Raw genomic sequence first — 22222 nt, forward strand, 5'->3', positions numbered from 1 at the left:
ACCTGTTTTTTGGGGGTTTTTTGGTTTTGTTGTTGTGTGTTTTTTGTTTTTTTTTTACAGTGACTTCTGGATCTCCTTGGCTTGTCTTGCTTGGGAACAGTCACACCAAACCCTGTCTTAAGGCCCTGCCCAACCTAGGGATGTCTCTTGGCTTTCGTTTTTCCATCTTCCCTTGCCTGTAAATGCAGCAGTTTTACTCAAGGGCAGTTTCCACATTGTGCCTTTCCGATTTCTTTGCATATCCCCCCACTACTGCATGAAGCAAAGAGACAGTCATCTATTTCATGTGGATCCATACCCATCCCTCTTGTCTGGCTTGGAAAGACATGTATGATAGAAATGCTCACAAGCAGAAAAATGTTTCTCTCTAGTTATATTATGTAAGAGAAAAAGGCTGTGCACACACTCTTTAACCATCATGCCTTTGGGCGAAAGGTGGAGAAAAATCAGGTTCTGTTTTTAAAAAGCTTACATCAGTTTTCCATTACAAAGCTGTGACATCATCACTAATTAAGAAAACTCAATCCTAGAAGAGCTTTGATTGTTTCAGGCTCAGTAGATTAATAACATATAGAAGAAGTTTTGGCTTCCTAATTAAAAGCATAAAACTTAAGTTATAGCAGCAAATTTGTTGACTCATACTTTATAGAAAGACCTAAAGCCAGTGACAGAAAGTAGACAAATTACTTGAAGTGAGATTACAAGGACAATGTAGCTTGCTGAAGTATAATAAATCTGGGAATCTCTTCTAACCTAAACTATCCAGAGAATCATAGAATGATAGAATCATAAAATCATAGAATCTTAGAATAGCATTTTTGGAAAGAATTTTCAAGATCAGCTAGTTCCAAGCTCCTTGCCATGGACAAGGTAGTCACCCACCAGATCAGGCTGCCTGGAGTCTCTTCCAACCTGGCCTTGAACACATCCAGGGATGGGGTGTCCACAACCTCTCCGGGCAATCTGCTCCAGTCCCTCACCACCCTTTGAGTGAAGAATTTCCTCCTAACATGTAAGCTAAATCTTCCTCCTTGTCCTATCACTATCAGACCATGTAAAATGTTGGTCTCCCTCCTGCTTATAAACTCCCTTTAAATATTGAAAAGCTCTAGTGAGGTCTCCCCAGAACTTTCTTTTCTCCAAGCTGAACAAGCCCAACTCCTTCAGCCTGTCCTCATAGGACAAGTGCTCCAGTCTTCTGATCATCTTTCTAGCCCTCCTCTGGACCTGCTCCAAGAGCTCCACATCTTTCTTGTGCTGGGGGGCCCCATGCATGGATGCAGTACTCCAGATGTGGCCTCATGAAGGCTGATTAGAGGTATACGATCCATGATTCCAAAAATAAAGGGCAAAAACATAGCTCAGTGGTAGAAGAAAGGCCCCCGATCCTTTCTTGGAAAAGATGAACTTCAAGAGAAGGTAAAAGACTCCAACTACCTGCTAAATCAAGCAGTTTGAGACCAGGTTTTCTGAAGAACCGAGTATGTGGGATCAGTGGCTGATCCCTGAAGGAACATCCTTATAATATAAAGAATGGAAGCTTCAGAACAGAAAATGAGCTTTCTATTCTTATTCTGTCTGCTTGGAGGACCATAGCCTTTGCTTTGCTAGTATGTAGTGTTTGTATGTGTTTGTAGGAAAACAGTTTTGTCAGTTGCTTGGATAAATCCTGAACTCGTGTGTCTGACATTTAAAATGAGAGATACCTTCAAGATGCAGTTTTCTTGCTAGTGTTTCTAATTCTATCTATAAATACTGTAAGTAATTATTTACAAACATTATAAGTACTTGAAACTACGTATCTGATACATGTTGCTGTTTTAATTCAAATCTTGTGATGTTCACTTAGCTGTTATGCTGTGACCTTTCAACCAGGCAAGTCTCTCTGTTAAAATACCTCACAAGTTTGCAGCAGGCACAGGGGATTAATGTGTTACTGAGGATGAAGCCTGTGCTTGTAACCTGTGTATTTCAGATTTTAGATGATAAAAATTGTCAGTTGTCAGTGTTCTATCCTGTGCAGTTAAGGCAGTTCAGTTGCCCCCAAATTCATATTAAAGGACACACACAAAAATAAAGAAGAATGTTTATCCAGTAAGAAGCTGTCTGAGGCCAACTTCAAAAGTTGAGGATTAAGAAAATCCATCAGAAAGAAAATGTGGTTAGACAAAATGGCAGAAGGGAAGCCTGGGGCACTTTTGTTTATCACAGAAGCACCCCAGCACCAGGGCATCAAATAACTGTTGCAGAGGGAGAGATACAGGTACAGACTCACTCAGGGATCAGTTTCTTTATGATTCGAGGATTAAAACAAAGCCAAACAGCACTCTTGGTACCATCAAAAGAACCTCTCGTGATGGAAAAGATACCCAGAAGGGTTGCCTAGAAAATGTCTTGCAATTCAAATATAAGTTGAGAACTTGAAGGAAAACAGCTACCCTCTCAAAATCCAGTCCAAAATTAACAACGAATAATACTTTGTTTTATCCATCCAGAAGGTTAAACTGAATATTTTGTGCATTCATTTGGTGATTTGGATTTTTGATCCCTTGAAGAATTGAGGCCTTCTCAAATACAACTTTGATTGCTGCATTTCTGCATTCTTGATAAGTATAATGAAACATTAGTAGTTCATACAATGGTATATTTGCTTAGTTTTAAGTTGTCTTGACCATATAAAAAGTACATTCAACTATTTTACTTCTCCAGTTTTAAGCATGTTTCAAATACCTGTAAGAATACATTGCGTGCTCAAGATATTGCCAAAGCACTACTCTTTTTATAAATGTACCTCTGTTGACTTCACTATTTTTATTAATGCTTATAGGAGTGCTTATAATATTTCTACTCTTTTGTGATACTGTGTTCCATATACTTTTCTGATAAGCATAGCTTACAGTGAAATGTAGATTTTAGAAGATATTCTGCCATTCTCTTAAACATTTGGATAGATCTGCATATTAATCATTATTTTGAGATGGAAGAAAATGATTCACCAAGTGCTTTTTCTAATTCCTAGATAGCCAGACTGGTAGACAGGAACTGCTGTATGCAAAGTCTATATTTAAGCATGGATCTCACTACAGCTACTCCATACCTTCACTGCCATAAAATGAGGTTACTGTAGGACACACTGCAATGGTAATGCTATTCAGCTACTGCATGCTAGCAGGAGTCTGTGTGAACCTTTTCCTTACATCAGTAGTTATCTGCCATCCTGACCCTCTGGATGTCAGCATGATCCCTAGAATGAGTCACACTTGAACAATATGAACAGCAGTTAATAAGTAGCATTTAAGCAAGATTGTGCATTTCAGTGGTTCCTCTGAGCAAGATGCCTGATCATTTCCAGGTGTATTCTGGGCATATTTTGATTTAGTATGGATTGGATCCCGTACACCCAAATACTTAAAAAGCTGCTACTGTTCTGCTGTTCCTCTGCTTGATAAGGCAAATACTCCTAAGGAGTAGAGGCTAATTGGGTGTTTTTTGTTACATTGTACTTAGTTTGCACTTAGATTTCTTATTTCAGAATTGTGTAGCTACTACCTGAATAAGCATTTATGATGTTAAGAAAGCATTAAGCGCAGAAGAGTAAATCAATAATTCTTCTAAATATATTCAAAGTGCTCTATAGCAGTTGCTCTATACAGTTGCAGTTTAGGTCAAGTATAACAGTATTACCTGAATAAAGTGGGTTATTTAAGAAACATTGTTCAAGATGTTAAACCTGTTTTTATGTTCAGTAACTGTTTTTGAACAGATTGCTTAATTTTCAAGTGAATTCATTATTCAGATTTTTCAATGGTTTCTTGACTTGCACGTGGTTCTTGAGCCGTTTAACCTTGTAGCAGTGTTTGTTTCTAATGTATGTTAACTTTGCTTAATCGCTTCACAAGTTTTGTGATTCTATCATGTTTCACCTTTACTTTTCCATTTTATTTGAATTGTGTCTCAAAAGCCCTGACAGTATGCTTTGGTATAGAATGGATAGTGTGCTTTTATCTACACTACTTATTTTGCTAAGAGCTACGAAAGAAATGAGCAGTTCTTGCATAAATGTGTGTAAATAAGTGTGGAAATAGCACTCCAGAAATCTTGTAGGACAAGGTTTTAAAATAGGATGTCTATGAACCATTGAAAACAACTTGATACAAGACGTAGGATGTCTTCTTTAGATTTGCATATTTGAAATGTGATTTGAAAAAAGGACTATAAACTTCATACATGTTTCTCCTAAGCGCTGTTATACGAGAGGTGACTTGTATAACACTGTACTCGTATAACACTGTTATACGAGAGGTGACTCATACTTCCATTACACTGAGGGTGACTTGAGGGATTCACATAAGAATATGTACCACAGAAGAAAAAATCTGGACTATTGTATGAAAAATCAACATGGCTGGAAATCTAAAGGCTGAAATTCAAGGTATATTTGGGTTCAACACTGTTTATCTGAAAAACTGTGAAAATCTAATTCTATGATGTTTTCCCATTTTCCTGCTCCTAAGCACCTCAAAATAGAAAACAAGGGGAGAAAGAAGAAAATATTTCTACTTTTTTTGTTTGTGGTTAAGGAAAATGTCTATGATGATTCTGTAGGAAGCACAACAGAATCACATCCAAACATCCATCAAGATCTACTTCAGTGGAATGAAGCAGATAGGGCCATACCTGTTCAGATTCCTGCACGTATACGTTTCTATGCATTTCTAGGCTGTTTTCCCTCCATAATGGTTCTCCTTTTGCAGTCTTTCAGTTCTAGCCCTCAGACATGAGTAGTTTGTAGGTGACTGGATCAGTAGTAGGAAGCACACTGTTCTCTGTTATGTTTTACAAGGTTGCACAGCAAAAAGCTTCAATCTATAAGACTTTTAGATAGAATGGAAGTCTTACCAATAACATCACTTTCTGACTTTACTTCCAGAAAATGAGCAACATTTGAGTTCTTTGTGGCAGAAGCTACCTATTACTATCAGTATTCATTTTGCAGTGGAGTCTCCTTGCTTGCAATCTGCAGCATAGTAACAGCAAGGGGATAAAAAATATCCCCATGCACTGGTACAGAGAACAAAAGATAAAACTTTCTATTGTCAAATTTCAGTATAATAATAAATTGTTTAAAATCTTGGATTTGGTTGCCCTTTGGAGCCCAGGATGACATTTTATGATGCCAAGTGCTAAGATTAAGGCAACCTAAATTTGTGTATTTTTTTAAAATGAGATTCTCTCCTCCTCCCTACACGCATACTTTTGTTTGGAAAAGGCACTGTGCATTCATGATGTCTCATGTTGTGAATTTCAAATATTCAGAGCAAGGATTCACTCCCTTTGTCGTTCTGGGGTGGAAGCACGTGTACATCTTTTCAAAATCAGCTTTTGCCTTATAGAATATATGTATGGTTGCTTATTTTCCAAGATATGCACCAGTGTGCACCCTTGAGAACAGGAAAACATTTTCTGCGTAAAAGAAGCCACTACATTTACAAAAAGGTGTATATGCCAACTGTGACATGAAACTACACAGCAAAAAATCCCCAAGATGATGTCAGCATGATAGACAGTTAATTTATATTATGCAAATTTCATGCAAATATATGCATTGCATCAGATAATTAAAACTTTCCTAAATATATATTTACAAAATAGACAATTCATCATGGTCCATGAGGTTATAATCTAAGTTTTTTTTTTAATGAGCAGTGCAAAAACTCTGAAAATCCACACAGAAGTGAATAATAATCATTTGAAACATAATGACATAACATTTATCAACTTTGGTTCTGTACGGAGTGTCATTCATTCAAAAAAATCCACTCATTCACTAAGTAAAAATTGGAAGCTCTTATCAACAATTTTTGCTGGTGGAAAATATAGGAACTAATGTGCTACTACAACTGTGCAGCATAAGTAACCATAGGCAGGAAGTGAAAAATTGCATATGCAGTGTTATGAAATGAAACTGACATGAACAGAAAATGTACTAAGAATTCTAACTAAATGTTTGCAGAAGGTAGCCTTGGGGATTTTTTCTTTGGACTTCATCTTTCAGTTTCACTCAGAAGGTAGCATCTCCTGTAGGACATTTGAGTTCCAATTGTGATGGGTAACACATACCTGTCTTAAAGACAGCAGTGTTAATGGATAAATATTACTGGGCTTTTCCTAAATCACAGTAGTTCTCTCTAGAGATGTCCATCAAGTCCCAACAAGTTTTGACATGTTCTTCAATTAATAGTCCATGACAGGATTATAATCCACAGTGGCATAGTAACCCTATGTGAATTATGAGTCTAAAATCAGTAACTGCATAGTTTCACACCTAATAATGATCCTTAATTGCTCCTCTTCTACCTTCTCACGTGCACGAGGGAAACTGTTAAAGCAGCAACCTCTTCCCCTTTTACTTTCCATTGCCCTCCAAGAAGTTGCTTCAGTGGTTTTCTTCTGCTCCCATACCACATAGCTGATACTCTCATGATGCTCTCAATTGATTTGAGTTCAGACCAACCTCCAAATATCCACATCTAGGAGAAATGTAAAGGCGAGAATTCAAGGTACATTTGAGCCCAGTAGAGCCTGTGGGGAAATCATAGAATGGTTTAAGTTGGAAAAGACCTTTAAGATCATCTAGTTTCAACTCCCCTGCTATAGGCAGCAGCACCACCCACGAGACCAGGTTGCTCAAAGCCCCACCCAACCTGGCCTTGAATGTTTCCAGGGAGGCACGTAGGGGAACCGTTAGGCCATGGCTTGAACTGGAGATTGAATACCTGGTGAAGGAGTGTGGTTTGCCTAGGGAGCACAGGCAGATTGTTTGCACCTGTGCTCCCCACGTGACCAGAAGGGGTGGACCCAAGGTGAAACCACTCTGGGCTCACATAAGGGCCAGCCACTGAAGGGAAAGCATTTCTTAGACCTGAGCTGCCTCTTGCAAAGGAATACTGTATAGCTAGAGAGCCTCTTCACCAACTGGGTGAGTTCTGTTCTTTTTTCTGAATACAACTACTGACCTACCTGCAAGTGCCTTGCCTGGTATCACCAAGAACCTATCAGAAGCAATTTCCCTTCCTCATAGGCAGAACAAGGGGGCATCCAGAAACTCTCTGGGCAACTTGTTCCAGTGTCTCACCATCCTCACAGTAAATAATTTCTTCCTAGTCTAACTCTCCCCACTCCCAGTTTGAAGTCATTTCCCCTTATCCTGTCTCTACGTGCTTTTATAAAAAGTTCCTCCCCAACTTTCCAGTAGGTCCCCTTCAGGTACTGGCTGCTATGAGGTCCCCCTGGAGCCTTCTCATCTTCAGGCTGAAGAGCCCCAGCTCCCTCAGCCTGTTCTGATATGGAAGGTGTTCTTTCCTTGTTGCAGTCCAGGATGGTTGGCCTTCTGGGCTGCAGGTGCACATTGCTGGCTCATGTTGAGTCTTTCTTAAGCTGATACCCCCAAATCCTTCACCTCAGGGCTGCTCTCAAGTGCATCTCTGCCATGCCAGCTGGGGAAAACAGGGTCTCCTGCACGTGTTTGCAGAAGCAAGAGTGTTGGCCTGTTTATCCTGTTTTTCTTTCAGTTGGCAATATGTAGTGAATTTTATTCTTCTTCTTTTGAGGTTGGACAATACTCAGCAAGCCCCAGGTTGTAGCATGACAACATGCAGCCTTTCAGCCTGATCTTGCCATCAGTGAGACAGACATAGGTATACTTGTAGCTGGTGGACTAACCTCCTAAGATTGTCAGGATTCATCAAACATGTAAAACTATGCTTAAGAGCTTATGGTTTTGTGGCTGATGGAAGCTCTTCTAACTTTAATGCAAGGATGTAATGCAGTCATACATTAATCTAATTCAGCAGCAAAAATGGCCTTTTGCTTCTCAGGTTTGAGCTAATGCTTGTTAACGATAATGGTCAGCACCTTTCAGCTGATGGTAGTCAGTAGGATTGGCTTACAGTGCATCAACTGAAGGAGGAAAGATACTTTGCTAGCTGATGACTTGTGAATATCAGGTGGTCTTTGTTTTCTTTACATGACATCTTCTGTTTGAGGCCTGTGTTATGTGAACACTGAATATTTTGATAGAGTTCCTTTTTGCCAGAGAAGAGTTTCATCCTCCTTCACAATCAGCTATGTTTTTTTTCTTTCCATTATACAAGGCAGGCAAGATTATTATTATTATTATTTTTAAGTCTACTCCCAGAATTGGGTAGCCAAGAAGCCAGTTAGAATACTGTTTGTTAATGACTCTGGGCCAATTTCTGCTACCTTTGCTCGTATCAAATAGCAACACTGACTTTTTTGGAGGTGCCTATTCCATCTAGCACAACAGGTACTTTCAGGGCTGGTCTTATGCTGAACTGTGTATTTTAATACCTTCTGCCAGAAGAACACACTGCAGTTGTATCCTGCAGACAGAGGTTAGAATCCATGCTGGATTTTCCAGTAGGGCACTATCTGAAGAGAATTTTTATAAAGAGAGAGAGAAATGGTCCTTCTAGTCTTCTGGGTCTGATCAGCCATCAAGAGCACTGGCATTTATCAGAACCGAATTAGAAATCATTTGAACTCCATTTATCATTCTTTAAATGGCTGTAGTATTTTGAAATGCCTCTAAGTAAGCTGCTGCTAAATAGGCAATGTCTGCTCACTGCTCAGATGGTTTTGCAAAACGCACTTTCCAAACAAAACATCAAAATATATCAGCATATAATGATTTTCATTAGAAGTAAATTTATTGACATAAGTGACGAAATGGCCAGGACATTTTATTGAGTGTTGAAATGTCCTCATATTTAAATCTATTAGAAATTTAATATAGCAGCAGGTTATGGTGGCCTTGAGAGCAATGGTAAGAAGGCTTTCCAAAATGTGCTTTGTGAACCTATATATATATACTTTGCAAGGAAAGTATATTGACATGTGCTTTAGTTTTGTGGATACAGAGAATGGCAAGAATATAGACTCTGATCCATCCGTGTGACAGTTACAGTTACCTGAGACCCTGCTGCCTTAATTAAGGAGGATATCTGCTTTATCTCACTTTATTATAGTAACAAGAATATCTGCATCAGACGGGAGAATTACTGGAAAAACAATTCACTTGGCATTTATGAAGGACTTTGTGCTCTTAATTTCTTTTGTGTTATGAGACTTGGCCAGTACAGAAGAAAAAAAGTTACCATGAACACTAACTTCTCAAGAAAACGTTACCTTAGGTAGTACAAAAGGGCTTGACAAATCTGCCAACAACTCAATGCTCCAGACCCATGGGCATGAATCAGTTGCCCTCCATCAAATCAAGACCTGTACGGGTGCAGTGTTCAAAGTGCCAGTCAGTTTCCATGATTGACAAACGTGTTTTGTTTTGTTTACCTATGAAGGAATGTGACTTTCCACAATCCACAAAGAGCAACTTCCAAGTAGTCTTCATAAGCAATTGCATGTTTCTGTGTGGTGTGTTTGTTTGTCTATTTGGGAAAAGCATCTGAAACAGTAGCACTCCAAGTGCTGTGCTGGGAAGCAGAGCCAAACTGCTGCTGCAGAGTTGAGTCCCGGGGAGATGAAAATAGAATGCTTGATTGCTGGTTATCTCATCAGCACTTGTGAAAAGCAGCTGACAGTGTTCATGTTTGGAAGAGGAGAAGAAACTGGGAATCCATTACATTTCTCCTGGTGTTTCAGTCACGCGAATATCTGTGACTGCTGTTCAGAAAACAGAGAGAGACGGTGCTTAAACCATAATTCAGAGATGTCCATTCTAATATAGTAACAAAATCATAAATTGGTTAAGAAGAATCTAGCTTTGTTTCTTCAGACTCAGTTGGAGGTAATGGAAATAGGACTTCTGAAGCTAGACCGAGTAACTCCGGGTTTTTTCCCTTTCTGCCTGATTTTGTTACTGAATGCTGAAATTTGGATTTGGTGTTATGAATGCCACTAATTGGCATTTAAACTGAGAGTAGCTTACAGAATATCAGTAGCCATTTCATTTGCAATAAACTCCATAAAACTGTAACAAAAGCAGTTGGTTCTTTCACTCCTAACAGTGAACAGAGTGGTTTCTGGTTTGACACTCACATGCTTTTCCCTCCCTCAGTGTTTGTCTTCACGCTTTAAACCCCCTTTCAGAGCTTCTGATCAGCTATCTCACAAGACACCCAACAGGTTTGAAGGCTAGACAGTGTCACAATACCCACAGTCAGCAGGGAAGGCAGTTTGGGTGATGGATATTGGGCCACCTCCTGAAATCTTCAGTAAAGGCACATGGAAGAGATGTACCAGTAACATGCAGTGCTATTCTGTACTCATCAAATGAAAAAGGAAAGTGGGTGGAAAGTACTAGATTCTGACAACAAAGGAATGGAATGCAGTGTTTTGATTTTTTTTAAATGAAATTTCATTTTTCCATTCAATCAGCTATTGGTCTTATGTTCTTGACATTGACATGCACACTCTGGGCTTCAGAATCACGGTGTTGCTCAGCTTTAGAAAAGTCTTTTTATCATATTGCCATCCACAATACTGTCCATTTATTTATGTAGCACTATAAATGCACAGTTTCCAGACTATTTCTTAATTAATTTTTAATTCCTTTTCTCACAGTAGAAAGGAATTTAATTAGATATTGTAAAAAGATCTTAGGTCTCTGATAACCCTCCTCCCAAAGGTGCTGATGTGGCTGCATGGCCCTAAGGCACCTCTCAGCATTGCTAGCCTGAGGCTGCCAGAATGGCAGGGGTCTCCTTGGAGACCAGAGGGCTACTTTTTGCTTCCTTGACATCTCTGAAAGTAGAGCAGAGCTTCGTTATGATGTTCAACACATGAACTTTTTTCTGATTTCAGAAACTTTTCTTCACATTTGGTTGGGAATTAAGCTTATGAGATTGACTTAATAATTTGAGGAAGTCTGAGAAAGAACAAAAACATTTGGGGCTAGGAAGAGGTCTCTTGGGGGAGACCAAAGAAACATTATGTGATGATCTGTATTCCGATTTACGAGAACCTTTCCATCAGCTGCACTCAAAGAACTTGAAATACACTTTTTTTTTTTTGTCTTTGTAGAGTTGCTCTTCTTTGCCTTCCAGAGTGAATGTGGCAGTTTTCCAAGGTAAACTTGCCAAGGAGTGAGAATAAATCACTTGCAGTGTTTGGCTGGTAGGAATCCAAGCACTAGAGAAACTACCTCGTTTCTAGAAAGCCTTGTAAAAAATGGCTGGGTTTACTTAATCTTTTTGACTCCATAATATTTCTCCTTGAGTCTACAGTTTGCAAACCATAAACATTGTGACAAATAATGAAGTAATCATGCAATTAGGACTCAATTACTTACACTGTGACAACGACCTCTTACTTGTTTTTCCCCCACATAAAAAGAAGTAAATACTGTGTCTTTTTGTTCTCTTTGGTGCTAGGTGCTAGCTTGCATTATGTGAAATCCTGCAAGTTTTCTCTCCTGGTTTTACCTTTCTAGGGCTGCCTGGACTGTGTTCTGCTCTGAGGCAGTAGGAGTGCTCTGTATGTTTTATCACTTGCGCTAAGTGTAAGTGAGGAGTAGATGAGCTGTGGTTTCTTTCCCACTCAAAAACTCAAGACAGCTGAGTGGGGCAGGGAGCACGGATGGACAGAATTTAGCCTTCTGTCTCTGTGCAGTTCTATAGCAAATCAAAGGCAGCTGTCAGGCCAGAATCATACCACGTTGTTATCCCTAGGGCTGTGCTGGTACAAAGACAGGAGCTGGGCAGAACAGGACACTGAAGACCTGGTGTAGAGTCTCTTTGGGGTTCAATCTCACGTCCACCGCCATTTTATGAAGAGACTCAAACAGTTGTTTCCTCCTTTTCATGAGCTACTCCCTGCACCTTCAGCACTTCTCTCTCATACCACGTATGGAATACAACATGCATACTGTGAGTGTATCTTATACTGCTTGGCTATATGAAGATTTTTGGCAGTGGTTCAAATAGTTCAGCTACTTCTGCTGCAAAGCTTTGGCAAAGGGGAAACAAGATGAAACCCTGGCTCAAACCAGCTGTGTAATGCTGTCTTTGAGTCATAGAAACCTTAGAGTTGAAAGAGACCTCTGAAGCCCATCTAGTCCAACTCCCCTGCAATGAACAGGGATGCCACAGGTAGATCAAATTGCCTAGAACCTTATGCATTCTCACCTTGAAAGTCTCCAGGGCAGGGCATTGACAACACCACTGAGTTAACCTGTTCCAGTGCCTCACCACCCTCACTGTAAAAGATTTTTTTTCCTTATATCTAATCTAAGTTAGATGAGCTTGAAGCCATTTCCCCTTGTTCTGTTGCCACAGACCCTGATAAAGAGTCTCTCCCCTTCTTTCTTGTAGCTCTCCTCTAGATACTGAGAGGCTGCTATCAGGTCACCTTGCAGCCTTCTGTTCTCCAGGCTGAAGGGCCCAGCTCTATCAGCCTGTCCTCATAAGAGAGGTTTTCAGTGCATTTTTGTGACTTCCCAGGCCATTGGTTGCTCAGTTAGTCTGCTGCCATATGTTCCTGTCTGAAATGACTTCCTGTAAATAGAGGTTTGGATCCTGTGTCCTTGTATGAAAAGCACTCAGTATTGGGCATTACTGTTTTTCCATGGAGACCAAGACTTTCTTATCCAAATACTTGCAGCCCAGATGCAACAGTCAATGTAAATGCCAGTGAAACCATGTAACTGTTCAGTCTGGTGGCTGGGAACCGGACTCGCAGGTGCCCAATGCATAGTCACTTTACCTCTGTCTAGGACTGTGATAGAGCTTGCTGCTTCCCATCTTGCATGTTTTGTACTTTGGAGTCCCAGTCACATCTATGCCAAGTATTTTATAAATGCCTTTAGCTTTGTTCTGCACAGTAATGCTCTTCTCAAGGTTTTGTGAAAGTCTCCTAAAGAGAGGTCAGGATGAAGTCACTTTTGGGTGAAACAGGAGCTTTTTTTAATGCTCAATCACATTTTTTGTTCTGAAAGTGCTTCATCTGTCTGCTTGTCACAGCAGCAGTACTTCAACTTGATTCTGAATGGATGCAGCTAGATCTGAGGTGCCAGAATAATCTCTTTCTCTCATGAGATGACCAATGCATTAGAATCAAGCAGTGACTGACTTAAATTTGCACCTAAGTTAGACCAAAATATCACTGTTCTTAGGAGACCCTAATAAGAACTGGAGAATGACAAAAAAATCAACAGATGTCTAGTTAAAAAAACTAAACTAAAACTCAGATACTGAGCAAAATTGACTTTGTTCAAACCTGTTAAAATAGACTTTCCATGAAATAATGTTTTCAAGAAAGAGTTTTAACCTCAGGTTTTGAAGTATGTCTCCTAAGTGAATAAACAGAGAAGTAAAATAAAAAGCCATTGTTTTAAAATAAATTTATGAGAAAAAATGTTATCGTAGATCCCATACAGTATGAGAGTAGTATGTGGTTTTCTTTTGAATTTGTTCAACTTTATTAAATATTCTTGATAAATAGTATAGTCTACTCTCTTACAACACAATGCACTTCTCACTTGGTGTTTGATGTAAATTCTTCTACTAGCTATGCAATCCACACATGCTGAGAAGAAATCCCAGGATCCTGGGATACTTTCCTTTCAATTGATATGAATTCTTTCAGTTTCCACCATCACAGGATAGCCTGAAAAAGGCAAAGAGATTCAGTCATGGAGACATCACTCCAGAAAGTACACCCAAAAACTCTTTCCAAGTGGACAAAGATAAATCCTCTTCGTTCCAGATGAGTTAATGAGGGCTCGGCATGAAATCAGTCAGATCGCTCATTACAAGTCTCTATTACTGTGCTTTCTTCTTTCCCTGTCTGCCTGAATTTAGATATGCCTTTAGATTTTCCTCTAATTACTTGCTTCTGAGGATTCTGGTCTGCCTTTGGCCAGCTGCTTTTTCAAAACAAGTTTTCTGTCTCTGGTTAATAAGGTATTTTTGCTGCTTTTCAGTGACGGTTGGGCAGACAGAGATGAAGTCATTGAAGGTTATGAACAGGAAGCAAATGGAGGCATCACTATCAAACTGCAATCTCCAGAGGTCTTGTCATTTGATGACTACTATCTGAAGCTGCGTCTGGACACCAATACCCGCAATCCTTGGTTTCCTGAGTTCTGGCAGCATAGATTTCAGTGTCGCATCCCTGGACACCCACTAGAGAATCCTAACTTCCAGAAGAACTGCACCGGTAACATATCTGCTCTTTTTCTATTTTGGTGTGTGTTATGGAAAAAAAAAATATTGCTTTATTTGTTTGCTTATAATTTATTAATCATGAAGAAAAGTGAGAACCAAATTGTAGATATATAAATTGGAACTCTGGGAGGAAAATGTCTAGCACAGATTCCTCTCAGTGTAGTTCTGCTCCTCTGTCATAAGGCATCTCATTCCACTTTGAGGTTTTATACTGAGGCTGAGATGAATGCCCAAATTTGTAATATGGCTACATGGCTATGAATGGGATAAAATAAATAGCAGTTAAATTTTAAGAAAAACTGAAACAAATTGAAACTTTTTTCCAAAAATCATGTTTTCTAACCAGCAGGATAATCAGGAAATTCAGAGAAAATACTGCAGGAAAAAAAAAAAAATCTAAGGAAAATCACTGTGTCCTCAAACTGGGAAATCATCTGTTTCACACTTTCTTTTCTTCACCCATTAAAACACATACTTTTTTTTCCCCACTACATAGCACTTGTTTAAACATCAGTGTCCTACAAATAGAAGCAATACTTACTTCATAGTAGGAGAAGTGTTTCTGCTCATAAACAGTTTTTCTTCCATGTCAGAACCTGAGAAAAGTAACTATTTTTTAGTAAGATTAAATGTACTGATAAATTTAGATCACTTTTCAATAAAATACTTATTCAGTAATTTTAGAAGTATTTAATTGCAGTTGGTGGAAAATATACTTTTTTACTGGAAATGAAACATTTTAATAGTAAGAAAGTTACCCTGTGATAAACAATAATTATGAGATCTGGTTTCCCATGGACTTTTGTCCTATTCTTTGTCTCTTACCCCTTTATCCAATTGCAGTAATCTCATTTCATGCACCCTGGGATAACTTCTCACAGTATTTATAGTCCTTCCCTCTTCCACTGACAACACTTCTAAACAACACCTTCCAACCTCCCATGTTACCTTTAAGTTTCCCTTTAGTTCTCTTATTAATAGATGAGTCACATCAACAAATTCTGTGACTAACTCAAAACTGGCACTATGTGCTGACTGGCAGACTGGCTGCGCCCATCTGAGCTCTTGGGAGCTAGTAGGAAGACATACTGGCTAAGTAATTGAGTTTATACTGGTATTTTTTTTACTCAGAGGAATTATTAACTTTGAATTCTATGAAAATGTTCATTTATTGTGTGTATATATATATATATATTTCTTTCAAGACTGCTACACTTCAGAGAAAGGAGTTAACATAGGCGATCAAGAGCAGAAATTACTAAGAGGAGAATGAATGATGGACACGAAGCAAATGCATGGTTTTTTTCTTAAGAAACTTAGAATTAAAGTCATTTTGCTTTGGTTGTGGAAAAAGTTTCAGGCTGTTAGTTGATAAAAAATATCTGATTTCTGCTGAATCTCAGCAGCTGTAAGCATGGGTAGTATGTTACCCAGTCTTCACTTCGTTATAAAACTAAACTGTAGATAGGAGCAGCATGTTCATTCTTTGTCTACCACATCAAAGGCAAATATCATATAGTGACTTCAAACTGGACTCAATAGGTTACTTCTTCACAGTGTGTAGATGAGTTGTCATATACATGCTGCTGTGGACTACAGATTTGTACTTGAGAGAAAAATCCACAAAAGAAATTCAGAGGAAAAAATAATGGGCTGCTTCATGGAAAACTAAAAAACACCACCAAACTTCTTAGGACATCTCAGGGCTGAAGGCACTGAACATTGGTAACTCCACAGCACCTTCTCCATCCTCTGCTGTGGTACAGGTAAAAACCTGCTGTGGTGTCTTGTGCTCCTCAAGCAACAGGTATCAGAGATGTTCTGATAATATTGAAATACTGAAACATCAGTACACTCTGACAGTTAGTTGTCATAATTCAGTCACTCTAACATCTTTCCCTCCTCCATGAACCTCTAAATTTTTGCATGGAGCTTCAAAATATGTAGTACTTTTTGGGCTTTTCTCAAAAGCAGTCATCTCTTAAACTTGAGGATGAACTCTGAGGATCATCATGCAGAACTGAGAAGTTCATAAATGTCTCAAATCACAAAAGAAAAATGCCACCAGGTATCTATTCCAAATAATGGCATATCTGTAGAATCATTAGACGTGTGCGTCCCCAGAGAGTGTGGGGGCAGTGCACTGTCTTATTGAGAGCTGATTGATGACTTCACACACTTACACATGCTTCACCACAGCTTTCCATGTGTGCATCTTTATCTGAATTTTCTGCAGGGTTAAGAATGCCACTTAAAATACTAACAGCTCCAAAGCTTGCTAATGGAGCCTTCCTCTCCAAGGAGGTCTATATGGTTAAGAAAATGCATTTTTTTACCTCACAGATTTGGAAACAGACTTTACAAGCATTTGGGAAGAAAAGTCTGAATTGCCTCTCACATCCTTCACAAAGAAGGCTGAGTGCACAGATTTGAAAAGGAGGGGCCATACAGCTCAATAAATAGCAATATTTGAAATCCACTAAAAGCACCGATAGTCTACATTCTGACTTTGTTATACCACAAATTAAAATCTTGCTGTTACTACTCCATTGTTCAGTATCAATATTGAACACTGGTATTAAGCTTCTCAGCTCTATTGTAGCTGAGAGCTTTCATTCTTACCTCACAGTATGCCTTCAGTATTCCTGTAACAAGGCACACAAGATCCTGCATTATGGGAAACGCTGAGTCCCCTGTGCTCTCAGGACTCCTTGCGCATTATTAGCATTCATTGTGATGAAGTCTTGGTCCTGATCTGTTCTGTATTGCAAAAGTGCACTGGTAGTCATTACTGAAAACACAGCACACCTGCACTTTTGTATAAACAGAAATTGATTCAAAGGTAGCAGTATGCTCAGATTCCTCTTCAGTCTCTGGAGAGACGTCATCTCAGGAAGCTTTCTAATGAGGAAGAATACCAAGGGCAAAAGATACTTGTGTTGTCTAGGGGAGCATAGATTCCTTGTATTTACCCATCAGTGGGATCCCTGAGTAAAACCACAAGCAAGAGAAGACAATGTATTTCTCCAGGTACCTTGTTCAGAAAGATTCAGAATTCTTGGTCGTATCCAGTTTGAAAAGAAGATTAATTATAAAGTTTGTATTTGAGTATCTTCAATTACTTCTTGCCCAGTATAATTTTCTCACATACAAACTAATTATTTTATTGAGTAATTCATTCAGAATTGGCACTGGAATGTGAAGTTCAATTTTCAGCATTCACGGACAGGCAAGGACTTTTCTTCAAGCAATTACAGCTGCTGCATTTGCAATTTCTAAGACACTGTTGAGTCAGCACTAGATTGGGATTGCAGACTCTAGAAAACAAGGGAGAAGCCAGTTTTTAGAAATTCCCCTTCCCCGATGACAGAAATTATTGTATAAATTCACTCAGATCCTGAGAAGATTGATGTCATCCTTCAGGAATTCTCATGTTACACTGAACTCTGTGTATTTTTTAAGGGGGAAAAAGGAACTACCAGCAGAAAGCAAATCCAAGTGCATCCCAGTCTACAAAGCAGTCTGTGAGATCTACCTTAAGACTGACCACGTTTGCAAGATAGTTTATCTGGATGAACTAGTACTATATAATAGTAGCACAAATTCTTGGGAAGAAAACCTGCTCTTTTGGGAACATTCATTTATTTCTTGCAAAATTAAACACCCTACTTTTCCTATTTGGGTAGCAGCCAAATGAGTGGGATCTATTTCTGATTCATTCTTTGGTAATGTTGCAGCCAAATGAGCCTCATAAGTGACTGCCTCCCTGTCTCTCTCTTTTTCATGGATGTAGAGTATATACTCTTCCCAACACCATAAGATTCAAGTCTAGACTTTTTCTTGTGCATAGAAAAGAGATTTTTGTATATATATATATTATTTTCTCTTTACTTGATTTCTAGAAGGCAAATATCACTTCCAGTACAGAATTATTCTTCTTAAAATGCTCATTCTGCTACTGAGTTTTCAGTATTTTGTGTAGTAACTACATTCTTCAGGAAACCCAGCATGTCCTGCATCTCTGTATGGACCACTGACTCATGGGGAGCTTCAGAACTTCACAATGTTCTTCATGGCCTTCGGATGACAAATCAGAACAGTGTAGTCTGTTTTAACACTACCAGAAAAAAAGCTGCTTCTGAATTTCAGATGTTAAGAAACCACCTACCTCAGAATGATCCTGATGCTGTGTTCCCTTGGCACACAACTTCTGGCACTGCTCCAAGCAGCAGTCACTGCTTGTGTCTGTTCATCAGAGAAATCAGCCATTTCCACATCTAGGAGACGGTATGCTGACGGCAAGATATGGTGATAGACCATACTGTCAATTGACAAGCACTTTTCCAACAGCTCTTGAGGTGGTTTACTCCTCTCTGAGCTGATAGAAATAGCCTGAATAGAAGTCATTTTCTCCTCACAAAATTACAGTTACAGTTGTTTCTCTGTTGGACCTGACAAGCTCACATAAGCATGAATTAAATGCAATTCTCACGTACATGGAAATGATGTAGAACTCAGTGCAATTCAAACACTTCTATGGAGGTTTCACTGCTCATTTACTCACTTACATTCACTGCCTACTCACCTCTTGGCAGATAATGCAATGGCTGCAGTTTATGTGAACTGGATAGGATGAATACTCCTCTGCACCACAAGAGAGTTATGAAATTTGTTATGGAACTTATTCAAACATCAGATTGTGTTCACAGCAGTTCATCTACTGGGAAAACAGAATATATTGACAAGTAATCGGCACAGACATTTTTCAACAGAGTGAAGTGGAACAAAGTGGTTAATTCAATGATTCATTCATTGATTTAATTGATTTTTGAGTAGAAGGATTATTTATCAGTGAGCCTATTTGTGGTGGACAAGAACAAGAAATGTAGGGGTTTTTTTTGTTGTTCCAAAGGAGATTGTAGGCCAAGTTCCCTCGGATGCTTACTCATACCTTGGTCGTACCATAAGGATTACTTTATCTGCTAATTCCTGTCTGGGTACAAGGAAAAGACAAACAATCAGACTGAGTGCAGCCCAAGTCACAGAATTACGTAATCCCTCAGGCTTCAAGGTAGCTTAAGAAGGCTGTAGTCCAAATTCCTGCTCAAAGAAGGATCAGATATAAGTTTAGCTTTGAGGGTTTCAGGATTTTATTCACTGAGGACTTGAAAATGTCCAAGGGTGGAGGCAGCAAAGCCCTCTGGGCAACCTTTTCCACAGTGAGGATGTGAAAAAGTTTGGCCTTATATTCAATCTCAAACTCTCTTATTTCAAGGTATGTCCATTTTCTCATACTCCCACTATACTCTACCATGAAGATCCTGTCCTTCTTAATAATCTCCCGGGAGATATGAGAGGGCTGTCGTTGGGTTTTCCTTCAGCCATCTCTTCTCCAGGCTGAACAAGCTCAGGTCCTTCAGTCTATACTCACAGAACAGGGATTGCACCCATCTTGATGGACCTCTGCTGAATTAGCTCCATATTATCAGTGTCTTTCTGTACTAAGAAGTCCTCAAACTGTATACAGTATTCTGAATGCAGCCTAGTGAGTGCAAAGTCTAGGGTGACAGTGATGATAGTTGTGGTGTGGTGATCATGTCTGACAGGAAACTGTCTGTAGTGCTGTCAGTACAGCTCAGGATGCTGCTGGCCTTCATTCCTGCCAAGGAATGGCCACTACATTCTCCCATCAACTTTGGTACTGAGAAGTTGTGTCTTTTTCCGTCTTTCTGCATCATCAGGCTCTTCTTTAGAAAGAGGACATAAGACTACATCATACCTAAGCAGTTCTCATCTCATATCATGCCCAGTCAGAAGCAGAACACACTAATGATAGCAGAAAATAGTTTATAAGGAGGACTGAATATTCCAGAAAAGGTGTTTATGCTTTAGTATGAATAATGGTGACTCATAGTTCTTGAGACAAAAATTACATATGAAAAAATTGTAGTTTACTTTGTCACTGTGATGACCTTGTGGTGTTCACATGGCTTTGTATAGACCTGGTCTAAAAGAGATGTCGAGCACAGTGCAGGGATGCTTTAGAAATCAAAGACAAGTGCAAGAACACACAGAGCAGTACATTTATGAAAATACTAGCTCAAGTCTGAGAGCAGCATAGTTATGTGTGTGGAACTCTATACCCAAACTACTAAATCAACAAGATAGCCAGATCAGTTAAAATGTCTCTCAACAGCATCTTTGTTTGCCACTGTTATCACCCACTCATTAAAAAGGACCTAGTTTTCTCTCATTCAGACATAAACAGATTGAGTATAGTTTTAGTGAGGTGAGTGGGGTTTTTTTCTGATGTAGGATAATAATGTCTTTTTAGAAGGTCTACAGAGCCTCTACTCAAGCTTGTTATAGGGTTTGTTTTTCTCTGATGTTCTCCTTGACTGCACTTATTACATCAGATGGGAAAATAGAAAATTGATGGCTGACCTATTCCCATCCTTAGACAGCTTTGTACTAACATAATTCCTCTTTCAGTGTACACCCTTGTCCACCAGTAATGCAGTTCAGAACTTTTCTTAATCATGTTCTCTTTTCTTAAGACATGTTTTAATTCTGACCAATTTATATGAAATATGATTTACTCATATCAGAGGACAGAGCACTTTGGCCACGTACTTGATTGTTTCTATCTTTTGTTTAAAGAATGAACACATTTCTAATGGGAGCTGATCTGAGTGGTTTTCAGAACGTTTAAGATTATGTTGTGTGTTGGACAAATCAAATCCAGCAGACTTTATTAGTGCTTGTTCTGCTGTGTCAACGGAGTCAATAGATACTTCTCTGAGAGCATCGCTCCAATCTTGATACCTGCAAAGCTGCTTCACAGAACACCTGTGCCATGAGACTTTGCATTAGCAGAAGCATCTGCAGTGGGAGTTAATTGTAGTACAATACATAAAACTTAATTATAAGAAAATTTAAGAAAATTATGAAAGAAAATTTCTTATGAAGAGTCTAAGCACATACTCTTTCATGATAGTCACTGCTTGTAAGTTACTTGATGCAGTATATATTAAACACATTCATTAATGGAAGAAATCAAAATATTGATGTAGCATGAACTTCTCAGTATGTGTCCTTATGTCTTCTGTGACTCACCTTCCTTAGCCCCTATTTTTGGTTCCAATTAAATACTTAGGTTCTGGAGTAGAAAACAAGCTGAGTCCTATGTCACTTTTTATGCCCTCAATATGAGACAGGACATCCTAAGCTTCATCCTGCAGCAGGATCAAAACTGACCTCAGTTTTTCAGGCACCTGGAATAAAATGTGTTTGGGTCGACTTGTCTGAAAGAACTTCGGTTTCTACACTATTTAGCCAAGGCTTTCTTATAGCAGATAAGACAGGAGAGCTGTAGCCTCATTTTATTTCCCAGACAAAGTTAGAGACAACTTATAAGGATTAATGAAGAGGGCTATTAATAATGTGCTTTTCTGTGATATATCATAGGCATCATTAAGAGAAGACATTACCTACTGTCTGGTTTTTGTTCCTAGCTTCTTATTTCTGTGTTTGGAAGAAAGTAGCTACATTGATCCAATATATTATCTTCTTAAAAATACTTTTTAAACAGTTTGTCAATCAAAATACGGTCACAAAATCTGTTTTTCTTCTTTTGGAATCCATAAAAATTGTTCTACACGTGCTGTTGAAAACAGCACAGAAGACAGTCTAGAAAATATATTCATTTTACAGTGGGATGTAACAAAAGTTCTCTGAATCTAATATTTACACCTACATTTTCTGCTGTGGATTGTAACAGCCAGACTCAACTGGGTTTAGAAAAATCCTCAGGTGGGCTTGTGATATTTAGCCTTCTCCATTTCATGAGTAAACCAATAGAGCTGCAAAGGAGCAAGACATGAATCATGGTCCCTCATGCCTCTTCCATGCTCCTGTCTGCTGTGCCTGGGGAGCAACAGGGCAGTCCAGTCTGCTCAGAATGTCGCAGGCGCTTTGAACTTGTGTCAGTAGTGTGGGGAGGAAAAAAGCACATAATTAAA

General features: G+C 39.0%; 1 protein-coding gene across 6 annotated transcripts in view; it reads left to right on the forward strand.

Annotated features, from left to right (window-relative positions):
* GRM1 (glutamate metabotropic receptor 1) overlaps positions 1–22222 on the forward strand; it is a 181670-nt gene that overhangs the window by 101479 nt on the left and 57969 nt on the right. For all 6 annotated transcript variants that reach the window (XM_004935585.5, XM_015284285.4, XM_015284286.4 and 3 more), the window contains one exon: positions 13958–14193. In XM_004935585.5, the coding sequence (XP_004935642.1) occupies positions 13958–14193 (236 nt within the window). The remainder of the gene's footprint in view (positions 1–13957; positions 14194–22222) is intronic.

This window comes from Gallus gallus, chromosome 3 (assembly GCF_016699485.2).
Source record: "Gallus gallus isolate bGalGal1 chromosome 3, bGalGal1.mat.broiler.GRCg7b, whole genome shotgun sequence".
In the NCBI taxonomy this organism is placed as follows: domain Eukaryota; kingdom Metazoa; phylum Chordata; class Aves; order Galliformes; family Phasianidae; genus Gallus; species Gallus gallus.